We start from the raw sequence: 19,974 nt of genomic DNA, 5'->3' as shown, positions 1-19,974 counted from the left end.
TTAGTTGTATTTCATTTAAATGTAATGGGTAAGAGGGTATGAGAGAGAATGCTGAGCTATGAAGTAAAATGGTAAAGTATAAAAAGTTTGTCAGATAGTATTACAAAAGCCTGAATATTGCAAGAGCTCCGGATTAAAAACAGTCAGGGAAAAACCCTATGTATGATAACATTGTGAGAGCGTTAGACTGCATTGTGACGCGTCGTTATTTAATTTACATTCTTTATTCATATTTTTCATAAAAAAACACAGGTAATGAGCCGGATTGGGTTAAAATTCTCACTTACAGCTTTGTAGAAGTCTGAGTCAACAGTATCACACAGTACTTCAAGACGTATTAGTACAAACGATTTCTTGAGCCTGCACCATTTCAGGCTCTGTTCTGGATACGGCGGTAGAAACTCATTCTTTTTTGTTGTTTATTTTATCATTATTTACTAATCTCTTTTCTAACTTACAGGTAGCGGATTTCTTTGCAGGCCAAATTCGGAAATGTACTGTTGATTATTACTTATACATTTTCTCATGTTGTGACAGTTCTATTGGTTCTCATTTTAAAGTGAGCCAAAACCTAAGAACATTCTCACTTATAATTTCCAAAGAGTATTATGCAGGCACGCAAACTCATTTTAGTTGTATTTCATTTAAATGTAATGGGTAAGAGGGTATGAGAGAGAATGGAAAGTGCTGAGCTATGAAGTAAAATGGTAAAGTAAAAAGTTTGTCAGATAGTATTACAAAAGAAACTCATTCTTTTTTGTTTGTTTATTTTATCATTATTTACTTATCTCTCTTCTAACTTAAAGGTAGTGGATATTTGCAGCCCAAATTCGAAAATGCCTAGAGACAGCTAGTAACCAAATATGCTACTATTATTTAATAAATAAGAAATAACCATTCCAGTATGTATCTTAGTGTGCACAGTAAGACAGATCAAATCAGATAGGAAAACATATGAGCACTAAGCCTGAGGTCTGAATTTGCACTCAACTTCTTCCAATGGCTAACGGATGTTTAATTTTTGAATTTCACTGACCTCCAAATTTCACAAAGAAAACCTTCTTAGCATGATGGTTAATATGACATTTGACTGATATTGGAGATGTTTGCGAATCGGATCTACTACCTTTAATATTATTAAATCTAAAATGATTATTTGAAAGTTCGGAAATGCTGGAAATATCCTACCACAAGGATGCAAAATATAAATGGTTCACATTTACAATTCATTTTGTTTTAAAAATTTTCTTATTTATTTTCGTTTTTGACAAACTAGCATACCAACGGCTGTATAGTAAAGTGAATGTTTCATCTTCCAAACAGCATCCAATGGGATGGAAAACTCCAACTGAAAGGTGGACACCGTGACCATACTCGCTAAAGAAAACGCATAATAGGGGTCGTTTTTTCTCACGGATTAGATGGAAAGTGTAATGTACGAGCGTATATAATCAAAGGGTATCAAAAAGGCCGAAATTTGGGAAAATGGTATATTGTTCAATCATGATGAAGTACTTCTTTAGGGTGCAGGAAACATTTAAGGAATACTTGTTTTTAAGGCCCGAAAAAATCATATGATCATTACTCGTTTAGGGGCCATTTTGAAAGTCCATGTATGAGCATGGTGTCCACCTTTTAATTGTCGCTACCCCTCCCAGGACAGTATCAAAGGACCGTTTTGTTAATTAACGCAATCCCCCCTTCCTTTAAACATCCTGGCTTCAGGCCTGCTAACGCGGGTATACAATAGAAAAAATAAAAGTTAAAACAACACCAGGAAAATCACTATTCTCAATTTTGCGGCGCGCTACGCGCGCAGAGTCTCGAACACAATTAAACTTTGCAACTTCCTGGCAAAATGAGTTTTTACTATTTCCTAGATGAAATACCGTAACGCGATTGCATGCAACAGACAAAAATACAAATTTCCTTGAGACTTTAAAACGTCATTAAAACAGTCAAAATTCACAATTTGCGGCGCGCTTCGCGCGCAAATTCTTATACAACTTTTGTAGTTCGGTCGTCCAAAGAATATATATATATATATAATTGTGTGTGTGTGTGTGTGTGTGTGTGTGTGTGTGTGTGTGTGTGATCATTGGTATTGGTACCGAAGGTCCGTTTTTTTAGTGACCGCACCCCCCCTTGAAAAATCCTGGCTACGGGTCTGTGTGCATGACGTGATATTAATTAAAACAGCAAGTCCATGACCTACTGTAGTTGCCTGTATGTGTGGGAGACATTATTTCCTCTGATTTTTTTTTTTTACAAAATGGTAGCCATGCTGTAGTTATTTCACTGGCATGTGTTTTTAATGCAAAAACAGATACAAAAGTTGTTTTTAACCCTGGGGATCTCCATTAATGTCCAATGTCTTGGAACTTTGGCTATAATTTAAACATCACTTCCAGCCATATGATAAAGCAATAATAAAGTGTCTGTAGTAGATATAATGAAAGGCAATTTTATCAATGAGAAGGTGAATGACAGATAGTTGGGTGAAACGTCCATGGTGAAACCAACATGTCCCCTGCTCAGTATTGTGTTAGAGGTCACTCTATATTGGATCTGATCAGTATGTATAATATCCACAAAATTGCTATGATGCCAGAGTCCCCCCACTCTATGCTGTGGTGGAAAGAAATGACAACTGGGCAAATTATCCATGTTGATGATGTAAAACACCAATATGCACCACTCACTTTGTTTGTTATTTTTGCTCTAGGTTTCTCTTTCATTCTCTACCTCTCTCATTTTCTCTGTAAGGCATGAAAGTTTCATTTTGTGTACCGTATATAAAAGGTGACAATTCCAGCGCTTACAAATGCAAGAAATTAGAGTGTCCATTCAATGCATCAGTGGATGATTTCAGATAAAGTAAACATAGTTGTGATCCATCATGATATACTTGTACCCTCGAGATCATAACACATTAAGTATGATGGGTGTGATACAAATGCTATAGAGTCAGAGTTTTGACTTTGTTTCTTTTATTTTGTTGCTCTTTCTGTTTCATTCTCTACATCTATCTCATTTTCTCTTCAAACATGTCTTGCATATTTACATTCATGTCTCTACCATGTCCTTCATATTTCAAGCCTGTTGTATTTGAAATTTACGAGTAATGAGACTCATAGCAATCATAAGCTTGACTTTCTATTTTTTCTTTGCATCACAGGTGGTGGTTCAATATACTGCTGCTGCAAAGAGCAGTTATGTGACTGGTGTCAACGAGTGTTTGGATTTCAAAGTAAGTGTTTGTCTGGTATTCTGTAATACAAGCTGTGAATATCAGAATATACTTCAGAGTACCAAGACACTGTATAATCTCTGTATACGGGCAAGTCCAAGATAACGCGCACGTTACGTATGGGACATTCAGAGACTTTTATGACCTGAAAAATAGTGTTAATGGCCTTTGATCATATTGAACTTCATCATGGTGATTGATATCTAGAAGAAGTATAATCATGTAAAAAATTGAGAAAAATGACCTTGACAATTATATTCTAGAAGAGAAAATATGTGCCGTTACGTATGGGACCAGAAAAATTTTGTTTTTTTGAACATTTTTTTCAACCTCAAAACTCTCTGAAAGTATTTCATTCTACAACTTGTAACTCACTGTGATGAGAGTCACAACACTCAAGATTATCACAGGTAAGTTTCATGTCATTAGGCAAAAAGCTCTAATTACAGGTTCTAATTAAAGACAGACATGACGTGTTACGTATGGGACAGTTACGTATGGGACAGTTTGTCCCCCATTCATTTAGTGTGTGAAAACCATGTTTATGGGTATTTAGCATAATTATTGAAGTAAAATCAGTTGAAACTACTCAAATACTGATCCAGATTGTCAAGGAAACAATATTCCCCAAATATTCACCATCATAATCATATTCAATCATATTTTTATATTTTTGTGACCAACCTGGGTATGCATGCCCTTTGTTCCCCATTCGTTTAGTGTGTGGAGAACCATGTTTATGGGTATTTTGCAAAATAATTTTGCAAAATACCCATTTAAACAAATTTTTGCATAATTATTGAGGTGGAATCAGTTGAAATTACTCAAATACTGATCCAGATTGACAAGGGACAATATTCCCCAGATATTTACCATCATAATCACATTCAATCATATTCTATATTTTCTATGACCAACTTGAGTATATGTACAAGTATGCCCTATTTTTATCAGGATAGTTACTACTGAAAAATTGAATAGTTTAAAGTGTTTACTTGCATTGATGATGGGCAGTTTGCCATTTAGTTTCAATAAAAAACAACTTGACACAAGAAATATTAAGTTTAATAAATAAGCAATACCTGCTGCGTGGAACCCCAGTGATCGAGTAGATATATGATGTCTGTCTAGCAGTCAGGTCATTGATTCGAGTCACAACTCAGTATGTATACCCATGAATTTTGTTGTGGCTACTACTGAAAACTGAATAAGGACAATTTGTGTATCACTTGCAATAAAAAAAAAAAATCATTTTACTTTTTTTTCTTCTATACTATCACAACCATTTCAAATTGGATCTCCATCACATAAACTTTGAATTCCTCTAGTCTTAGGATTTTATGCTCTTAAGTAATTCGTACAATTGGTTTCCAATCATCCCTTTAAATGTTGAAAACTGAATCCCAATTTCTACAAAAAACTATACCATCCCTTTAATGCTGATTTTTCATTGTGTAATAATTTTGCCATTTTCCCCTCCCCTTTCTGAAAATTGTTCGGTCAAGTTCATGTATTGTTTCAAGTGTCTATAACTCAAAAAGTAGCTACAATGTTGGGATGCTTTCTTCAGGATGATTGACCATTTGTGTACTGAGGGACCTTCCCAGCTAGCTACATGCATTCACATGCAATATGTATGAGGATGTCCCATACGTAACGCATTTGTCCCAAACGTAACATTATTTCAATGCCTAATAAAAAGTATTTCTTTTACTTTTTTTTCTTTTTTCTCTGGTATTTAATTTCTCTAAACAATAAATTAGAACTTTCCAAAAGGGCATTAAAATAACCTTAGCAATTTCAGAAAAAACCTAAAAAAATGACCTCATTTTGTTACGTATGGGACATCTCATGATAGGACACGAGCTAATTTGCATAATCATTTGCATAATCCCTAAATTTTCATACCAAGTTAAACTATGTGATGAACTTCTTATGTCCACATATTAATCAATTATTATTTGCTTTCCTTCAAATTAATATGAATTTTTATAAATGTCCCATACGTAACGCTGTGTTTCACATTTATGCAAATGAAGCCCTTGAAATTTGCATAAATTTACATAATATCATTTTTTCCTTCACGGAAACCAAAACTTCAACTCATAAGCTTTAAAATGATACCAAACATGTCAATATTGAGCAAAGATGAAATTTTGCCTTCTGAGGGGACCTTATCTTGGACTTGCCCATACATAGAAATGAATGAGTATACGTAGGAGCCACACATAATCCAGTTTATAATTGTGGTATATGTCGTGAAAACCATCAAATTGACAATCTTGCAGCAGATTTAGATCAGTGGCAATTGAATAGACAGTGAATTAGATTAGTATTTGTATCTAAACTTGTATTTTACTTCATTCTAAAACTTTGAAATTATTTTATTGTTAAAATGATACTGAATAAATAGATGTAGAGTCAAGAAAGCAATCTGATGCTGAAGGACATAGTACTGGACATACAAATATATTTCCATACTGTCAGTGCTACATAACTTCTACTGCTGCGGCCAAGTTTTAGGAGCATTGAAAGAGAACCATACAATCCTGGTACAGATATATTCTTGAAATGGTGAAAGACTTCATTGATAACATAACACTAGTCTTGGATACAGACTGAACTGGTATTAGGATGAGGGATTTATTTGTTTGAGCTTTGATGCATCCACCATTCACTTTCTTTTTGCCGAGACAGTGAAAGGTGAGTCCTTTGTAAGTGATCAAGTTCAGTGTATTTCATCAAAATGTAGCCAAAGAGATTTTTTTTTCTTAAGATACAGTCACTATGAAGGCATCCAAGACCATCATGCACAGCAATCAAATTACTGTGGGTTTGCTCATTTTTTAATCTACATTTTCAAAGTATCTTGGGAAGATCCTACTAAATAAGAGATATTTGAAGCTTGTTATTTCAATAAAAAAAGAAAGAAGAAAGAAGTATGCAGGATGCACAGATGAAAGGTTTTTAGGTACCAAGTTACTAGCTGACATCACTGCATTTCGATCTGACACATTTATTAGATCTCTCCTGTATTTTTCTGTGAACATCAAGAAACTGATGATCAGTCTCCTGAGATGAATGGAGTCCATGTAGAATCTGGGAATACCGCGCAGACCGGAACATCGCAGCTACCAGAAGCTCAGGGTACACAACCACTTATGAACGGGAATAATGGAGCATCAAATAGGTTGGTAAATCTTTATTGAAATTAAAACTTACTCTTTTCTTCATTTTTTTTTAAAGATCGCAAGACGATAAAAGCACACTTTGCGCTTGCCTTCATTGACCAAGGGACAGTCTGCAATTAAACCAAAGAGCTATTTTCCCCTCTCTCTCCTTTTTGAAAATGTGAAGGAGAACTATACAACAGTTTCATTCCTCTTTTAGGGTATCAGATGATTTTTACTCCGAACTTTATATTGTGATGGCAAAATGTTGAAAATATCTTAAAACTAAAGAAATGGAAATGACTGGGACGAAAGGTTATTAGAATTGAGCTAAAATGTTTTCTAGCCATAGCGTCCACTTGGTGTGCTGAATAGCATCCCTGCTTGAAGTCATGGATAGAAATCAAAAGGATGCTATGTTTTGAAAAATTTCACTTTTTAGTCAGTCATCATGACATACCATGTCAAAATTTGGATGAAGGAGTCAGAGCAGGTAGTCAGAGCAGGTACTCCAGTATCGTGACTGCAAGAAAAAAAAATCCCAGTGGACTGATGATGAATCTTTCTTGTCATAGAGTTTATATTGTTTGTGTTCAGTTGCAGATTGAGTTTATTTATTCATTTTAGTCATATAAATAATATAAACAAAAGATGCAACTGAACAGAAATAATATTGACTCCATGACGAGAAAAATCTACTATCAGTCAACTGGGATGCCTATATTCAAATTCAAGCACAACTCAGAGAAAATTGCATGAATTGATATATTAGATGGATCTCTACACCTCTATGTGTCCTTCACTCTGCACCCTCCCTCTATTGCTTCCTTGCCCTAGTCCTGGCACAGAGTCTGAATGTTCAGGAGATGATGACTGTGGAATTTTCCCAAGAGGAGGTATGTGATGTGCTCATTACCTCCGCCAAGGGAGGAGGTTATGTTTTCGTTACCGTTGGTTTGTGTGTTCGTTCGTTCGTTAATTAGTTAGTTAGTTAGTTTGTGTGCAAAATAACTCAAAAAGTAGTTAACGGATTGGGATGAAACTGGCAGGAAAGGTTGAGAATGACACAAGTAACAAACAATTAACTTTTGGTAATGATCAGAGAATTTTTGGGGAATTTATGAAGGATTTTTTATATTTTGGCAGGTAGGGTCAATGACCTTGGGAGTTCAGGCTGCGCGTATTTGAGGTTTGCATGCGCGCACTAAAGTGCATGCTCTAGTTTCTGCTAGGGCAAGGCGCGCCGTGCAGCTTAGGTTTTATGACGTAACAAAGGCTTCTATATTGGGAAATCGGGCGACTTTCAGCACATGTTTATCACGCTATAAGTATGTATGTGTGCCGGATGGAAATCACTAATATCTTTACATACAATGGAAGAACAAGATCAATGGTGGAATTGAGCTGCATGCTTGGCGGAGGTCTGTGCTCTCAGAGTGCTTCTCTAGTTTACAAATATTTTGGTTTATGATAGTTGTGAAATAAAGACTATATAACAACCATGTCAGACCCTCATGTAACACGTAAGCAGTAACTGAAGCAATACGGAGAAATGCCCAAAGTCCTGAAGGATGTTACAGTTATACCTACTGGTACTTATCTTCAAGTCAACTTGGGTCACTTCTATGTCAATTCAGTAATCTTCCATTATCTTGTTTCCCAAATTTGTGATGATCAATATCTTAGCTCTGTGTAAAGAAAAAAAAAACCCACTCTAATGTCAACTTAACATCATCAATATGAAATCACTGAAACTCAAGAGTGATTAAGAAAGTGATATTTTTCATACCTCACGAAGGAAGCATCATATTCGGGGTTGTCCTTCCTTTGGTTTGTCATTCAGCCTGTAATCAATTTTCTTAGCTGCATAACTTCAAACTCATTTAAAATATTCTAATGAAACTTGGCATATGATTGGACCGAGTTGTGCCCTGTCAACATTTGGGTGCACATGATCAAGTTCAAAGGTCAAAGGAAAGGTCAAACCTTAAAATTTTGCTATTTTCCAATATCTATTTAATGCCTGAAGGTGCTTTCTTGAAAATTAGTACAATGTACAACATGTAGTACGAGATAAAGATCTTTAGTGAAAATTTTGGGCAATGAGGTCAAAGGTCATATATCAAGCACAAATGCTAAAATTTCACTTTTTTCCCATATCTCAGGAATAGCTATAGGCCCTAAGTATCTGCAAGAAACTCAGTGCATAGGCCTTTGCATGTACAACATCCTGAAAATGATTCTCTTGGGATTTTTTTGGATCATGGGTTTAAGGGACAAAAAAAGTTGAAATGCCAAAATTCTACTATTTGATGCTGAAATTATACTTTTTTCTCCATATCTTAAAGAATACTCAATACATATTGGGGCGAATCTAGCTTTTTTCCAAGGGGGGGGGGGGGAGGGTGTGGAAGGGGAGATACATTGTGCCCCCCCCCCAACCGTAGGGAGATTTTTCATTTTTAGGGTTGCCAGCTTGCAAATTTATTAAAGCATACTTGCATGCTCTATTTTTTCTCTTTTTTTTCTCTAAGTAATTGTGGGGGGGGGGGGGGGGCCCTGCAAATTCATAAATGTATCATTATTTTTACTTTTACTGATTAAGATCAATTAATTTCATGCTGTCTATGATTGGAAAAGTGTCCTTAATGATTTTCATAAAAAAAACAATAAAAAACAAAAAGTCGAAAACAGTGAAATATGTAAGACATAAAAAAATAGAATACATAAAAGAGAAATTTCGATACTGCCATTTTTTGATGTACATTCAATGAGAATCCTGAAAAGAGTACCTAGACCAAAAGTTAGCAGTTTTGGACCTTTTTTTACAGATTTGCAGCCATCCTTTTTTAGTTTCATGCGTAAATTAGCATGATTGAATTATTAAGAATACATTTGAATAATTGCAAAATAATTACCTATTCAGTTTTGTAGATTACCTTGTGGATGATGCACGTGCCAATTTTCCTTGCGATCACGTGGTCAACAGCCAAGATCTTAGGGGGGACTGAATCAGCCCCCCCAAAAAAAAAAAAACAAAAACAAAAACAAAAACAAAAACAAAAAACAAAAAACTAACATTCAACTTCTACCGGACATTGGCCTCACTCAGATACAAAATTCTGACTTGTTGAATATTTAGAGTGAGTTTGTGACAATTAACAAGTGAAGTTGTGTGAAAGTACACTAGCTCCAAACTCTCATACAAAAAAGAAAAGATGGATGTGAGCTGTACAGTTGAGAGGCTTGGAGGTACCAAGTTATATTAGCTGACATCACTGTATTTAGATCTGATGCATAAAAACTCTCTTTTTTTTTCTGTGAACATCAAGAAGCTGATGATCAGTCTCTTCAGATGAATGAAGTCCACACAGACACCAGGAATACCATGCAGACTGGAACATCGCAGCTACCAGAAGCTCAGAATACACAACCATTCATAAACAGGGACAATGGAGCATCAAATAGGTCAGTAAATCTCTGTTGAAATTAAAAGAGAACTTGATCATAAAAAAAAAAAAATTTAAAAGATCTCAAGACTATAGAAGCAGACTTTGTGCTTGCTTTGAATGGCCATGGGACAGTCTGCAATCAAACCAAACAGCTATTTTGATTTTACTCTCTCCTTTTTGAAAATGTGAAGGAGAACTATGCTGCAACAGTTTTGTTCCTGTTTTTACAGTTTCAGATGATTTTTACTCCAAACTTTATCTTGTGATGGCAAAATGCAAGAAAATATTTAAAAACTCATAAAATTGAAATGACAGGGATGAAAGGTTGCCAAAATTTAGTTAAAACATTTTCCAGCTATAACGTCAACTTGGTGAGCTGAAAAAAATCTTTGCTTGTAGTAAAGCCCCCATCAGATAGACATGCCGGATCACCCCGGATCTGATCCGAGGTGATCCAGGGTAATCCAGGGAGAGATCCATGTTAACGCCCTGGGCATCCATGGAGGTCTTTGTAAGTGTGGGGACATCTGGGAGGCCAACACAACAACTCATTTACATGTCAAAAACATCTGGCGTCATTCTTGGCTTCCTGTATTGGCAGAGCAATCTGGGATGGTCTTGTGTGGCTTCCGTGTAGCTGCCTTGTTGGTAGTTGTAAGCGCCATGTACATGCCGTGTAGATGCCGAGTTGTTCCGGCCTTATCCATGTAGCTGCCATGTCGATAACGTGTGTACAGTCATCAACACTCGTCGACGCTCCATCCAGGGCAAAACTATGCTGGAACTCCCCTGATTATCGTGTCTATCCTTTAGGATCCGTGTTTATGTGTGACTGGGGCCTAATGAATACAAATCAATAGGGTGCTATCTTTTAAGAAAATTATCTTTTACTCAGTCGTCATGACATATATTTTCAAAATTTGGATGAAGGGCCTTGGAGTCAGAGCAGGTACTCTAGTGAAGAGAATGCAAGAAAAAAATGTAAGCATCTCAGTAGACCAATGATCGACTTTTACATGTTTAAGAATTGATATTGTTTGTGTTCAGTTGCAGATTGACTTTATATTTTTTGTAATCATGTGTATTGTAAACAAAATATGCAGGAAGAATTTGCATGAATTGATATATTAGATGAATCTTTACACCTCTTCATGTCCCTCTGAGCCCCCCTCCCCTTCACTAATGCACCCTCCCTCTATTGCTTCCTTTCCTTAGTCCTGGCACGGAGTCTGAAAGTGCAGGAGATGTAGAGGATCTTGAAATTTCACTAAGAGCAGGTATGTGATGTTATTGGATACAATGTTTTTTTTTGCTCAGTGTTGGCTAATGATCAATATGAAATAAAGACTATATCGCATTCATGACAGACCCTGATGTAAAACATAAGCAGTAACTGCAGCTGTGGCAAGATCAATGTGAAGTCCTGAAGGATATTACAATTTTATAACTACTAGTCTTCCAGTTAACTTCGGCCATTTGTATAATCTCCCCTTATCTTGATTCCGCATTTCGTACTGATCAATATCTTAGTGCTGTGTTTAAAAAAAATGAAAAGCCACCCTAATGCCATCTTCAAATCATAGAATTATGAAATCATTGAAACTCAAGAGTGATTAAGTTAGTGGCATTTGTCTCCACCACAAAGGATGCATCATGTTTTGGGTGACTGTCTATCCATACATCTTTCCTTCTTTCCATCTGTAATCTTTTCAGTGCTGGGTCTCTCCATTTTTCACATTTGTTTGTATTGTTTGCTTTACTTTTATCACTTCAGATTTCATGACAATTTATAATTACTTTAAGGTCCCACAATTATTCTATACTCTTTCCATTTCACATAAGTTAGCTTACCTTATTCTCTGTTAACGAAGAAAGTAACTGTATATGTTCTTGTTGAACAAATGAAATAAAAATTGAATAAGAACAGAATCAATTTTGTAGTACGTGCATCTTGAGAGCCATTTGAGGTATCCTAATGAAACTTGGCATATGTATGAAAGAGTAGACAAAGATGTGCAGATCAACGGTTGGATGCGCATGCTCAAAGTCAACGTCAAGGTCAATTTTTGTAAAATTTCAGTATTTTCCCCATATCCATGCAATACTGTGAAACGAATGTTTTCATATGCATTTTAATTTAGCAAATTTCACGAGAGCCAAGATTTGAAAAATTAATATGCATGCAAAAGTTCTTGTCTACACCCTATGCATTGAATACCATTGACAATTGGCGAAATTTCATGCCACAAAAATTTCTTGCTTTGCAGTGCTGAAGGCATTTTCATGAAACCTAGTGTATACATGTAATACAAGATAAAGATTCTCTATAGAAAGTTTTTAGCAATGGGGTCAAAGGTCAAGTGAAATTGCTAGAATTTAACTATGAATTTCTCCATGCCTCAGAAATAGCTCAAGGTATCTTCATGCAACTTAGTACATTTGCTTCCTGACAATGATTCTCTTAGGAATTTCAGGGTCATAAAGTCAAAGGTCAAACTTTAAAGGTCAAGTTAAAATGCTAAATTTTTACTATTCAATGCTAAAGTGATTTTTTTTTTCCTCCATACCTTGAAGAGTACCCAATACATACACTCAATCAAACTAGGTAGGGCCTAAATATATATCCATGCATTACTGCACAGTGGTTCTGTACAGGAAAAGATTTTGGCCATGGGGTCAAAGGTCAAGTAAATATACATGTATGTTGAAATGTTACAATCTTTTCCCATGTTTTTAAAATAGCTTGAAGTATTTTCATGAAAATTAGATGTTGCCAGTTAATGATTTTGTGAAGAATTGTGAGCTATGGGGTCAAAGGGCAAGGGTCAAAGGTCAAGTGAAAATTCTCAAATTCCCAAATACTTTAAACAATTTAGCCAGCCATCCAAATGAAACTGTGTTGAAGGAAAGTAAACACTCACATTTGTGACAAACATGTCATTTGATTTATTTTCTATTGCCAATTAAATGAAACTGTAACCTCACAATTTCAAGACATACTCTAGACCTATTTGGGAGAACCATGCGATACTGCAGATGTACAGTTTTATACCAATTGCCATAGTGACATTTCTAGTTCTGTTTCAGTTTGCCATTACAAGTTAATTTTTAACCCTTGACATTTCTGCCTGTGACATCTTTGCCTCTGATATTTTTACCCCTATCCAACTAGACACATGTATGTGAGTGCTGATGGTTATGTTTCAAATCTGTTTATTTGTATTATCTTCTTGAGCAGAATGTCAGTACAGGAACGATTCGGAGATGGAAACTTCTGAAGCAATAGGTGCTACGCTCCGAGCTGACTCTTCTGTCCACCCACCTAGTGATGCTCGCCAGCCGCTGCACCCGAACTTGGTGCTTACTGACAAACAATTGATGGATCTTGCCAAAGGCCTTGGAGAGCACTGGGAGACTCTCGGTCTCTCCCTGGGCTTCAACAAGGCTACTATCTATCAGTGCAAGGCAAACAATGTCTTGAGTGTAGTTCAACAAACATTTGACATGTTAAATAAGTGGAAATGCAAAAGTGGCAGAGCGGCGACAACCTCGGCACTCTTGAAGGCATGCAAGAAAATTGATCTACTGAGTGAAGATGTATATGCATTCTTGTATGATTTGTAGTTTGAGAATTATTTGAAAATAAAAGAAATAATTCCTCAAGCATCTTGAAGTTCTGCTCAGCAGTCAGCATCAAAGAAGATGGTATTTGAGGACAATGTTATTGGTAGTAATTACGAAAAATAGGTCATACCCTATGATTGGTCATTTATACATCAGCAAATCATGAAGCATTATGAACGTTAAATCATGTTGGTTTTTAAGAAATGTGTAATTCTCTCCATTGTGTGCAATTATGAAGAGTCAAATTTTAAGATTGTGAGGCCTTCATTTTGCATTTACATGTACATGTATTATTATTTTTTATTTGAGGAGCTTTTGTTTAGTTTTTCCATTTTTTGAATTTTGTTACCAGTTAAAGTATAGTCTTGTGATGTGTCTATGAACAAGTAATGGATACCACCTTTTTTAATGTGGTAGATGGCAGTGCATGAGTGAAAATGCTTTGGCAATATGATCCATTCCTGGGCTCAGTGCAGTGTGGTGTCACTAGAGTAGAATTATAAGGAAATGAGGAGCATTCCTACATCTGGAGTAATTGATATGATAGAATCACATTAACAAAAATATTGGCAAGCAACTGATCAGGTGGAAACACACAGCTGCCCACAGACAAATACATGAACAACAAGAGGAACAAGGGAAACACAATAGCTAGGAAATGCTCAAGTCAAGGAGTCATGGAAGACAAAATAGAATGCGTATGAAGTTTCATTTTTACTTTCAGTTTGTTTCATTCGTCTGCTTGATTTGTCCAAATTAACAAAACTTTAGTAATATAATGTAATAATCTAGTGGGATTTCAAAAAAATTCTGACTGTCAGAGGCACTTTAGAGTAGAAGCTTGGAACCTGACTCTTGGTATGGTTCAAGTATGCTGGAAAAAAATATGAACAAACAAGCAAAATAATGGTTCTGGATTAATAGTCTTCTTCTCTTTGTTAGTACTATTCTTATATACTTTGCTGTTGTTATGTGTTTAATTCATGTTATTTTTATGGTGGGATGTATTTTTCGGGTGCTTAAGTAATACAGCCTGTGCTTTTGATTTAGGTTCGTTCCCCACTTTGGTTCTTATTTGAATACTATTACATACATATTCATTATTTGTTGCAAATGTATATGTTATTGGAATATACAGTATGTGTTTTGATTTTCTTTTGTACGTCAAAAATGACAAATTGTTACTGTATTATCATTGTAACTCTAGTAATGTCTTTTAATTGTATTTGTGAACACAAAGTGGGAATAAAGTCATATCAATCTATCAATCAAAGATCAAGTACAAAGTCAACAAATAGGAAGTGAACAAAACATGTATACTTACATGCAAATGATGATGCACAAGAAGTTTAACTACAAGGGGGTTTAAGATTTAATGAGATCCTACATGATGATGTCATTAATCTGTCTAATATGGGTGAATCAGATTATGAATGACAAAAAAAAACTCATGAAACTTAGTGACAGCCAATTTGAAAAAAAAAATGAATACACTATATCATGTAAACACAGAATATATGCACCATCTTGCCTGTTTCGCATGCATTATTCTGTCTAAGACTTAATTCTGTCATAGGGTTCACGGACTGCTGAAACAATTGTAACAGATTGCAATGCAATTTCTTATATGATTCGCACTATATTTACTCATATCAGAATTGTCGAAGCTATCTACATGTATGTCAAAGAGCAATCTTAAAAGGGAAGTTCCATAAAGGTAATCAGTAAATGCAGACGTACTAGTTGTTACAAAAAACATTTCCCTCTTTTGATCCTTAATAGTTTTAAAACTATACATCATGTAACACTGTCATTGATATGAATAATAGCTGAAAAGTGTACAATTTAGTTGGAGGTGATTTGAATATGAGAGCATGAATCAGTTTTATCCATGATTAATTTTAAAGTTAATATCTGGCTGAGGGCCAAATATTAATCGCAAATATTAATCGCGCGAAAATATCCACTTTAACAGTATGAGGAAACTGGCTGGTAACATGTGGAGTGAGAGAATATTAACCTGGCACAGCAGCTCACTGAGTAGATTGGTAACATAGAGTGTCTTGGAGGGTGTTTTTCCCCACAGAAGCTGCTGTCTAGGAAAAAGATCAAAATGGGTCCCAAAATATGCACCCATTCAAAAGCATAGCCAGGAACAGTGATCTTTGCCATAATGTGCAGATTTTCAGGTGATATATGATCACCTCATCATTCAATTACCACCATGATCCAGAAGATAAACCTTTCTAGTCTAATTGATGTTTTGTATTTCAAATGTTTCCATGTAATGACCCATTGCACTTGTCATTCTGTTTTTGCCTGGTCACAAATGATCTCCCCAGCTGTCTGTTTGTTCATGAAATTTGAGTTCTGAAATACATCTTGGCTACAAGCCTTGGTGTTTCTTATGATGTGCTTTGACTTGTATTTGATTGACCATTTGTATCATGTATGACTTTGTTAAAATGCGTACTTATCAAATCAAATTAATGGTCTATTATACATGTACTGTATATCATGTTTGTCTGGTTGAGAATTCTATAGTTCCATTGACACTGTGCAGTTATTATACCTTGAATTTTTATAGATTTAGCCATTTTTCAGCATTAAAGTTTTGAACAATTTCATTCTTTTAATATCTCTATTGCACCACATAATAACAAATGTTAAACTTATTTAGCACATACTTAACATTTTTAGAGCTATTTCATTATTTGATACTTTTTGTTATTCTTCTCTTCAGCTCAGATTGATGGATTTGTGTGTCAATGTGTACCTCATATAACAATTAACTGTGTAAAATGGATACATGGTAGGAAGCTAAAAACATTCATTAGGTGGAGTTTACTGTGTGTGCAATGATAAATGACAACCAGGCTGAAGTGTTCCTCAGGGAGTGCTGGGAGTTCAATCCAATGTATGATGAGAGTTGGATTCCTTTTCATTCTCGAGTACTTCACACAGGGATTTGTGTTATGGCTTGTGTAATATGTTGGTGCTCATTGTGTATTATCACTGGTATGGCAGATCAAACTCAGTTTTTATTATGTCTCCGCCACGAAGTGGTGCCGGAGGCAATATGTTTTCGGGTTGTCCGTCCGTCCGTCCATCCTTCCGTCCGTCCTTCCGTCCTTCCGTCCGTCCTTCCGTCCGTAATGAATTTTGTGGACAGCGTAACTAAAAAACCTTTTTAGGTATCCTAATGAAACTTGGCATGTATGTGAATTAGGGGGTGAAGTTGTGCCTATCAACTTTTGGGTGCACATGCTCAAGGTCAAAGGTCAAAAGGTCAAGGTCAAATACCTAATATTTCACTATTTCCCCCATATCTATGCAATGCCTGAAGATATTTTCTTGAAACTTAGTGTATACATGTATTACCCAATTAAAATTCTCTACTGAAAGTTTAGGGTCATGAGGTCAAAGGTCAAAAGGTCAGGTAAAAATATTAAAACTTAACTTTTTTCTCCGTACCTTGGAAATTGTTCAAGGTATCTTCATGGAACATAGTATATACATGTATACATGTATACATGTACTGACTGGCAGTTATTATTTAGGGTTCATGGGGTATGGGGTCAAAGGTCAACGGCAACACTTCAAAATTTCACTATTTCCTTCATATTTACGCTCTGCCAGCAGGATTATTTTTTTTTACACTTGGTGTATGCATGTATAACCTCAAAGAGATTCTCTAGTAACTTTCTTTTTTTTTCTTCTTTTTTTTTTTGCCTCAAAGGTCAAAAGGTCAAAGATCAAGGGAAAGTACTGAACTAACTTTTTCCTCCATATCTCGGAAGTGGCTCAAGTTATCTGAATACTTACTACATATTTATGCATGTTCTGCCTGACAGTGATTATCCCATGAATTTTAGGGTCAAAGGCCAGATGAAAATGGTTACAATGTACTTTTCAATACAGAAATTGTACTTTTTCTCCATGTATACAATTGTACCTTAAAAATTACTCAATGCATAAACTTATGAATGGGTCAAAGTCAAGTTAAAGTCCTTAAATCCCCAAATACATGCTCTCCTATTCATCCAATTAAATCTAGTTCAAGGAAGGTGAACATTCAACACATTTGTGACAAACTTGTCGTTTTAATATTTTCCAATTTTGTGAAAATGTAATCACACATCATCCACATGTATTAGCAGAATCATGCATTATGGCGGAGGCATAACAGTCGCCTTAGCGACATCAATTACTAGTCTTTGTCTAATTTCACTACTTGCGGAAAGTTAGTGCTGCTGTTGTAGATATCGCTATTCTAATTTGAGGGGGAAAAAGATTTGTATAGTAGAATTCTTTTGGGCATTATAATTTATTATTTGGTATGCTGGCTAGAATTGAGCGAAGAATTAGTTGCATGAAAAGACAGTGATGAAAGGCCAAAATTTATGTGAATGTATTATTAGCTAGCCACAGCATCTACTAGATAAGTCTATGATAATGTTAGTGTTTAATAGTGGATAGACATAAGTAGGGATCTAAGTCATTTGAGCTGTAAGAGCTTTGAACCTATCAATCTTTAGTTTGTGCTCAAGATGAATGGATTTTTATTAAACTATAAATGAAGGACCATGAACTTACATGTACATGCATTGTGTATGGCAGTTGATAGGGATTGTGCGAGTATCAAAAAGCCAAGGCATTCCAGTGGACTGCACAATGCAGACAAACAGCTCTAGGTCAGAGGAAGGAAGTATTTTGTCTCTGAGTTGATTTTCTTTTTTGTTGGTGTTCTACAGCAGCTCCTGTGTCTGATTTTTTAGTCTTCTTCTTCGCATGGCACAATGTACCTGAGTTATATATATATTTTGCTGACTATTACTAGTCACCTGGGCTGAACCCCCAACAGGTTGCTTCTGGCATAAGATATGATGTAGACACAATCATGCCTGGAAGCCATAAAGAGAGCCAAGCCATGTTTTATTCTTATACAATGTACTATAAATTTTTCCTCAATACTTCTCCTGCTAATGCTGCTGCAATGTATACATGAACAGCACTATTTTTCTACCTTTTGTGTGCTTATTAGTTTGTTCATGACAGCTACTAATATATACTTATTTACTAGTGTATCCTTTCCTTAATACATAAACATAATAATGTTACAAAACTGTTATGGAAACAACTCCAGTTGTGAAATATTTCTCATGGATCTATCTCTGATTATAGATTTACATGTATTTCTATGAAGAACTTTAGGCATTTTTTCACTGAACTTATGCCTTTTTCCCAGATATAATGTGAAGATTTTTACAAATGTACTATGTTTATTTTTCAAATTGCAATTGTGTAGAAAAATGAATACTTATGTATTTTACTTTCACCCAATCTTTTTTAAGTAGTTTTAAATCACAGTGATTATGTAACAATATTTACAACAAAAGTATTTGTAATTGATTAAAAAAAGGTTATTCTTGAAGTTGTCAATTTTTTATATGTTCCCTATTCAAGACTAACAATGAAAAAAGCAAATCAAATTTTCTCTGCTAAGTGTAAACCTCTATGAAATATATGAAGAGATAATTCAAGACAATTATTGAATGTATACAAACAGATGTATATCTTTAGTTACCTTTTATTTTGTTTGTTATGTAATCTATCATGGTATTATATACCTTGCAGCATGAATCCATGGAGTACAGAAGCCTAGTGATTCTTTTGAGATGATTCCAGGCTGAGACTGATTGGGCCATTGAGTGCATGGCTGCGTTGTATGGTGTCAGGATCATGGGGAAAAAACACAACAACCTTGCTGATGTACATTTTGCGCTCTTCTTAAACAGTAATAACTTTTAATGTATTTGTTACTGAAGCATTTCATGTAGAAATCTACATGCTACAATTCATTATTATTGTGTAAACACAGTTTCAATTTGTATAGTCATTAAAACTATGCAATCATGTTACTTCAGTTGACACATTGTTGTTGTAAGCTTTAATGGTACTGTGCCTCACTGATGTAACACTTGTGTATTTTCTTCTTCTACTCCAGTGACATAATGCACCACTGATGTCATGTTTCTATTTACAATGCAGTTCTAGTCCATTTTTAAATTGACTTTCATAAGTAGAGAAAATTAGATAAATAGACAAGTGGAGTTTGATAAAAATAGGGCATACAATTATATAAATTGTGGGATTTCATACAGTGCACATTGTCACAAAACAGTGATCCATAGCAGTCACAAATGAAAATTAGAAGACTTTTCGGTTTCACTGTCTCACAGTCTTCCACTGGCCTGCACACGAACCCTCATTAAATTTCCCTTCATATGAAATCGAAGAGAAGCACTCTGAGAGCACAGACCTCCCCCAAAAGCAGCTCATTTCAACCACTGATCTTGTTCTTCTATAGAGATCAGTGATTTCTACCCATACGTATGCATGCTGAAAATTGCCCAATTTCCCAAAATAGAAGCCTTTTGTTACATCATCAATGCCAGCTATGCAGCGCGCCTTGCCC

General features: G+C 35.4%; 1 protein-coding gene across 2 annotated transcripts in view; it reads left to right on the top strand.

The window, feature by feature from the left end:
• Positions 1–18,495, top strand: part of LOC139744851 (uncharacterized) — a 34,986-nt gene extending 16,491 nt beyond the window's left edge. The window contains exons 3-8 of one of the 2 annotated variants that reach the window (XM_071655265.1): positions 3,179–3,250; positions 6,305–6,440; positions 7,258–7,316; positions 9,756–9,888; positions 11,088–11,149; positions 13,111–18,495. In XM_071655265.1, the coding sequence (XP_071511366.1) occupies positions 3,179–3,250; positions 6,305–6,440; positions 7,258–7,316; positions 9,756–9,888; positions 11,088–11,149; positions 13,111–13,496 (848 nt within the window). In that variant the 3' untranslated portion in view covers positions 13,497–18,495. Of the gene's footprint in view, positions 1–3,178; positions 3,251–6,304; positions 6,441–7,257; positions 7,317–9,752; positions 9,889–11,087; positions 11,150–13,110 lie in introns of both variants that reach the window. The other variant, XM_071655264.1, reaches the window with a different exon arrangement.
• Positions 18,496–19,974: the final 1,479 nt, after the last annotated feature.

This window comes from Diadema antillarum, unplaced genomic scaffold, assembly GCF_040938485.1.
Source record: "Diadema antillarum isolate AM-2024a unplaced genomic scaffold, OU_Dant_1.0 seq00001214_RagTag, whole genome shotgun sequence".
In the NCBI taxonomy this organism is placed as follows: domain Eukaryota; kingdom Metazoa; phylum Echinodermata; class Echinoidea; order Diadematoida; family Diadematidae; genus Diadema; species Diadema antillarum.
This window is presented reverse-complemented; position numbering and strand designations above follow the sequence as displayed.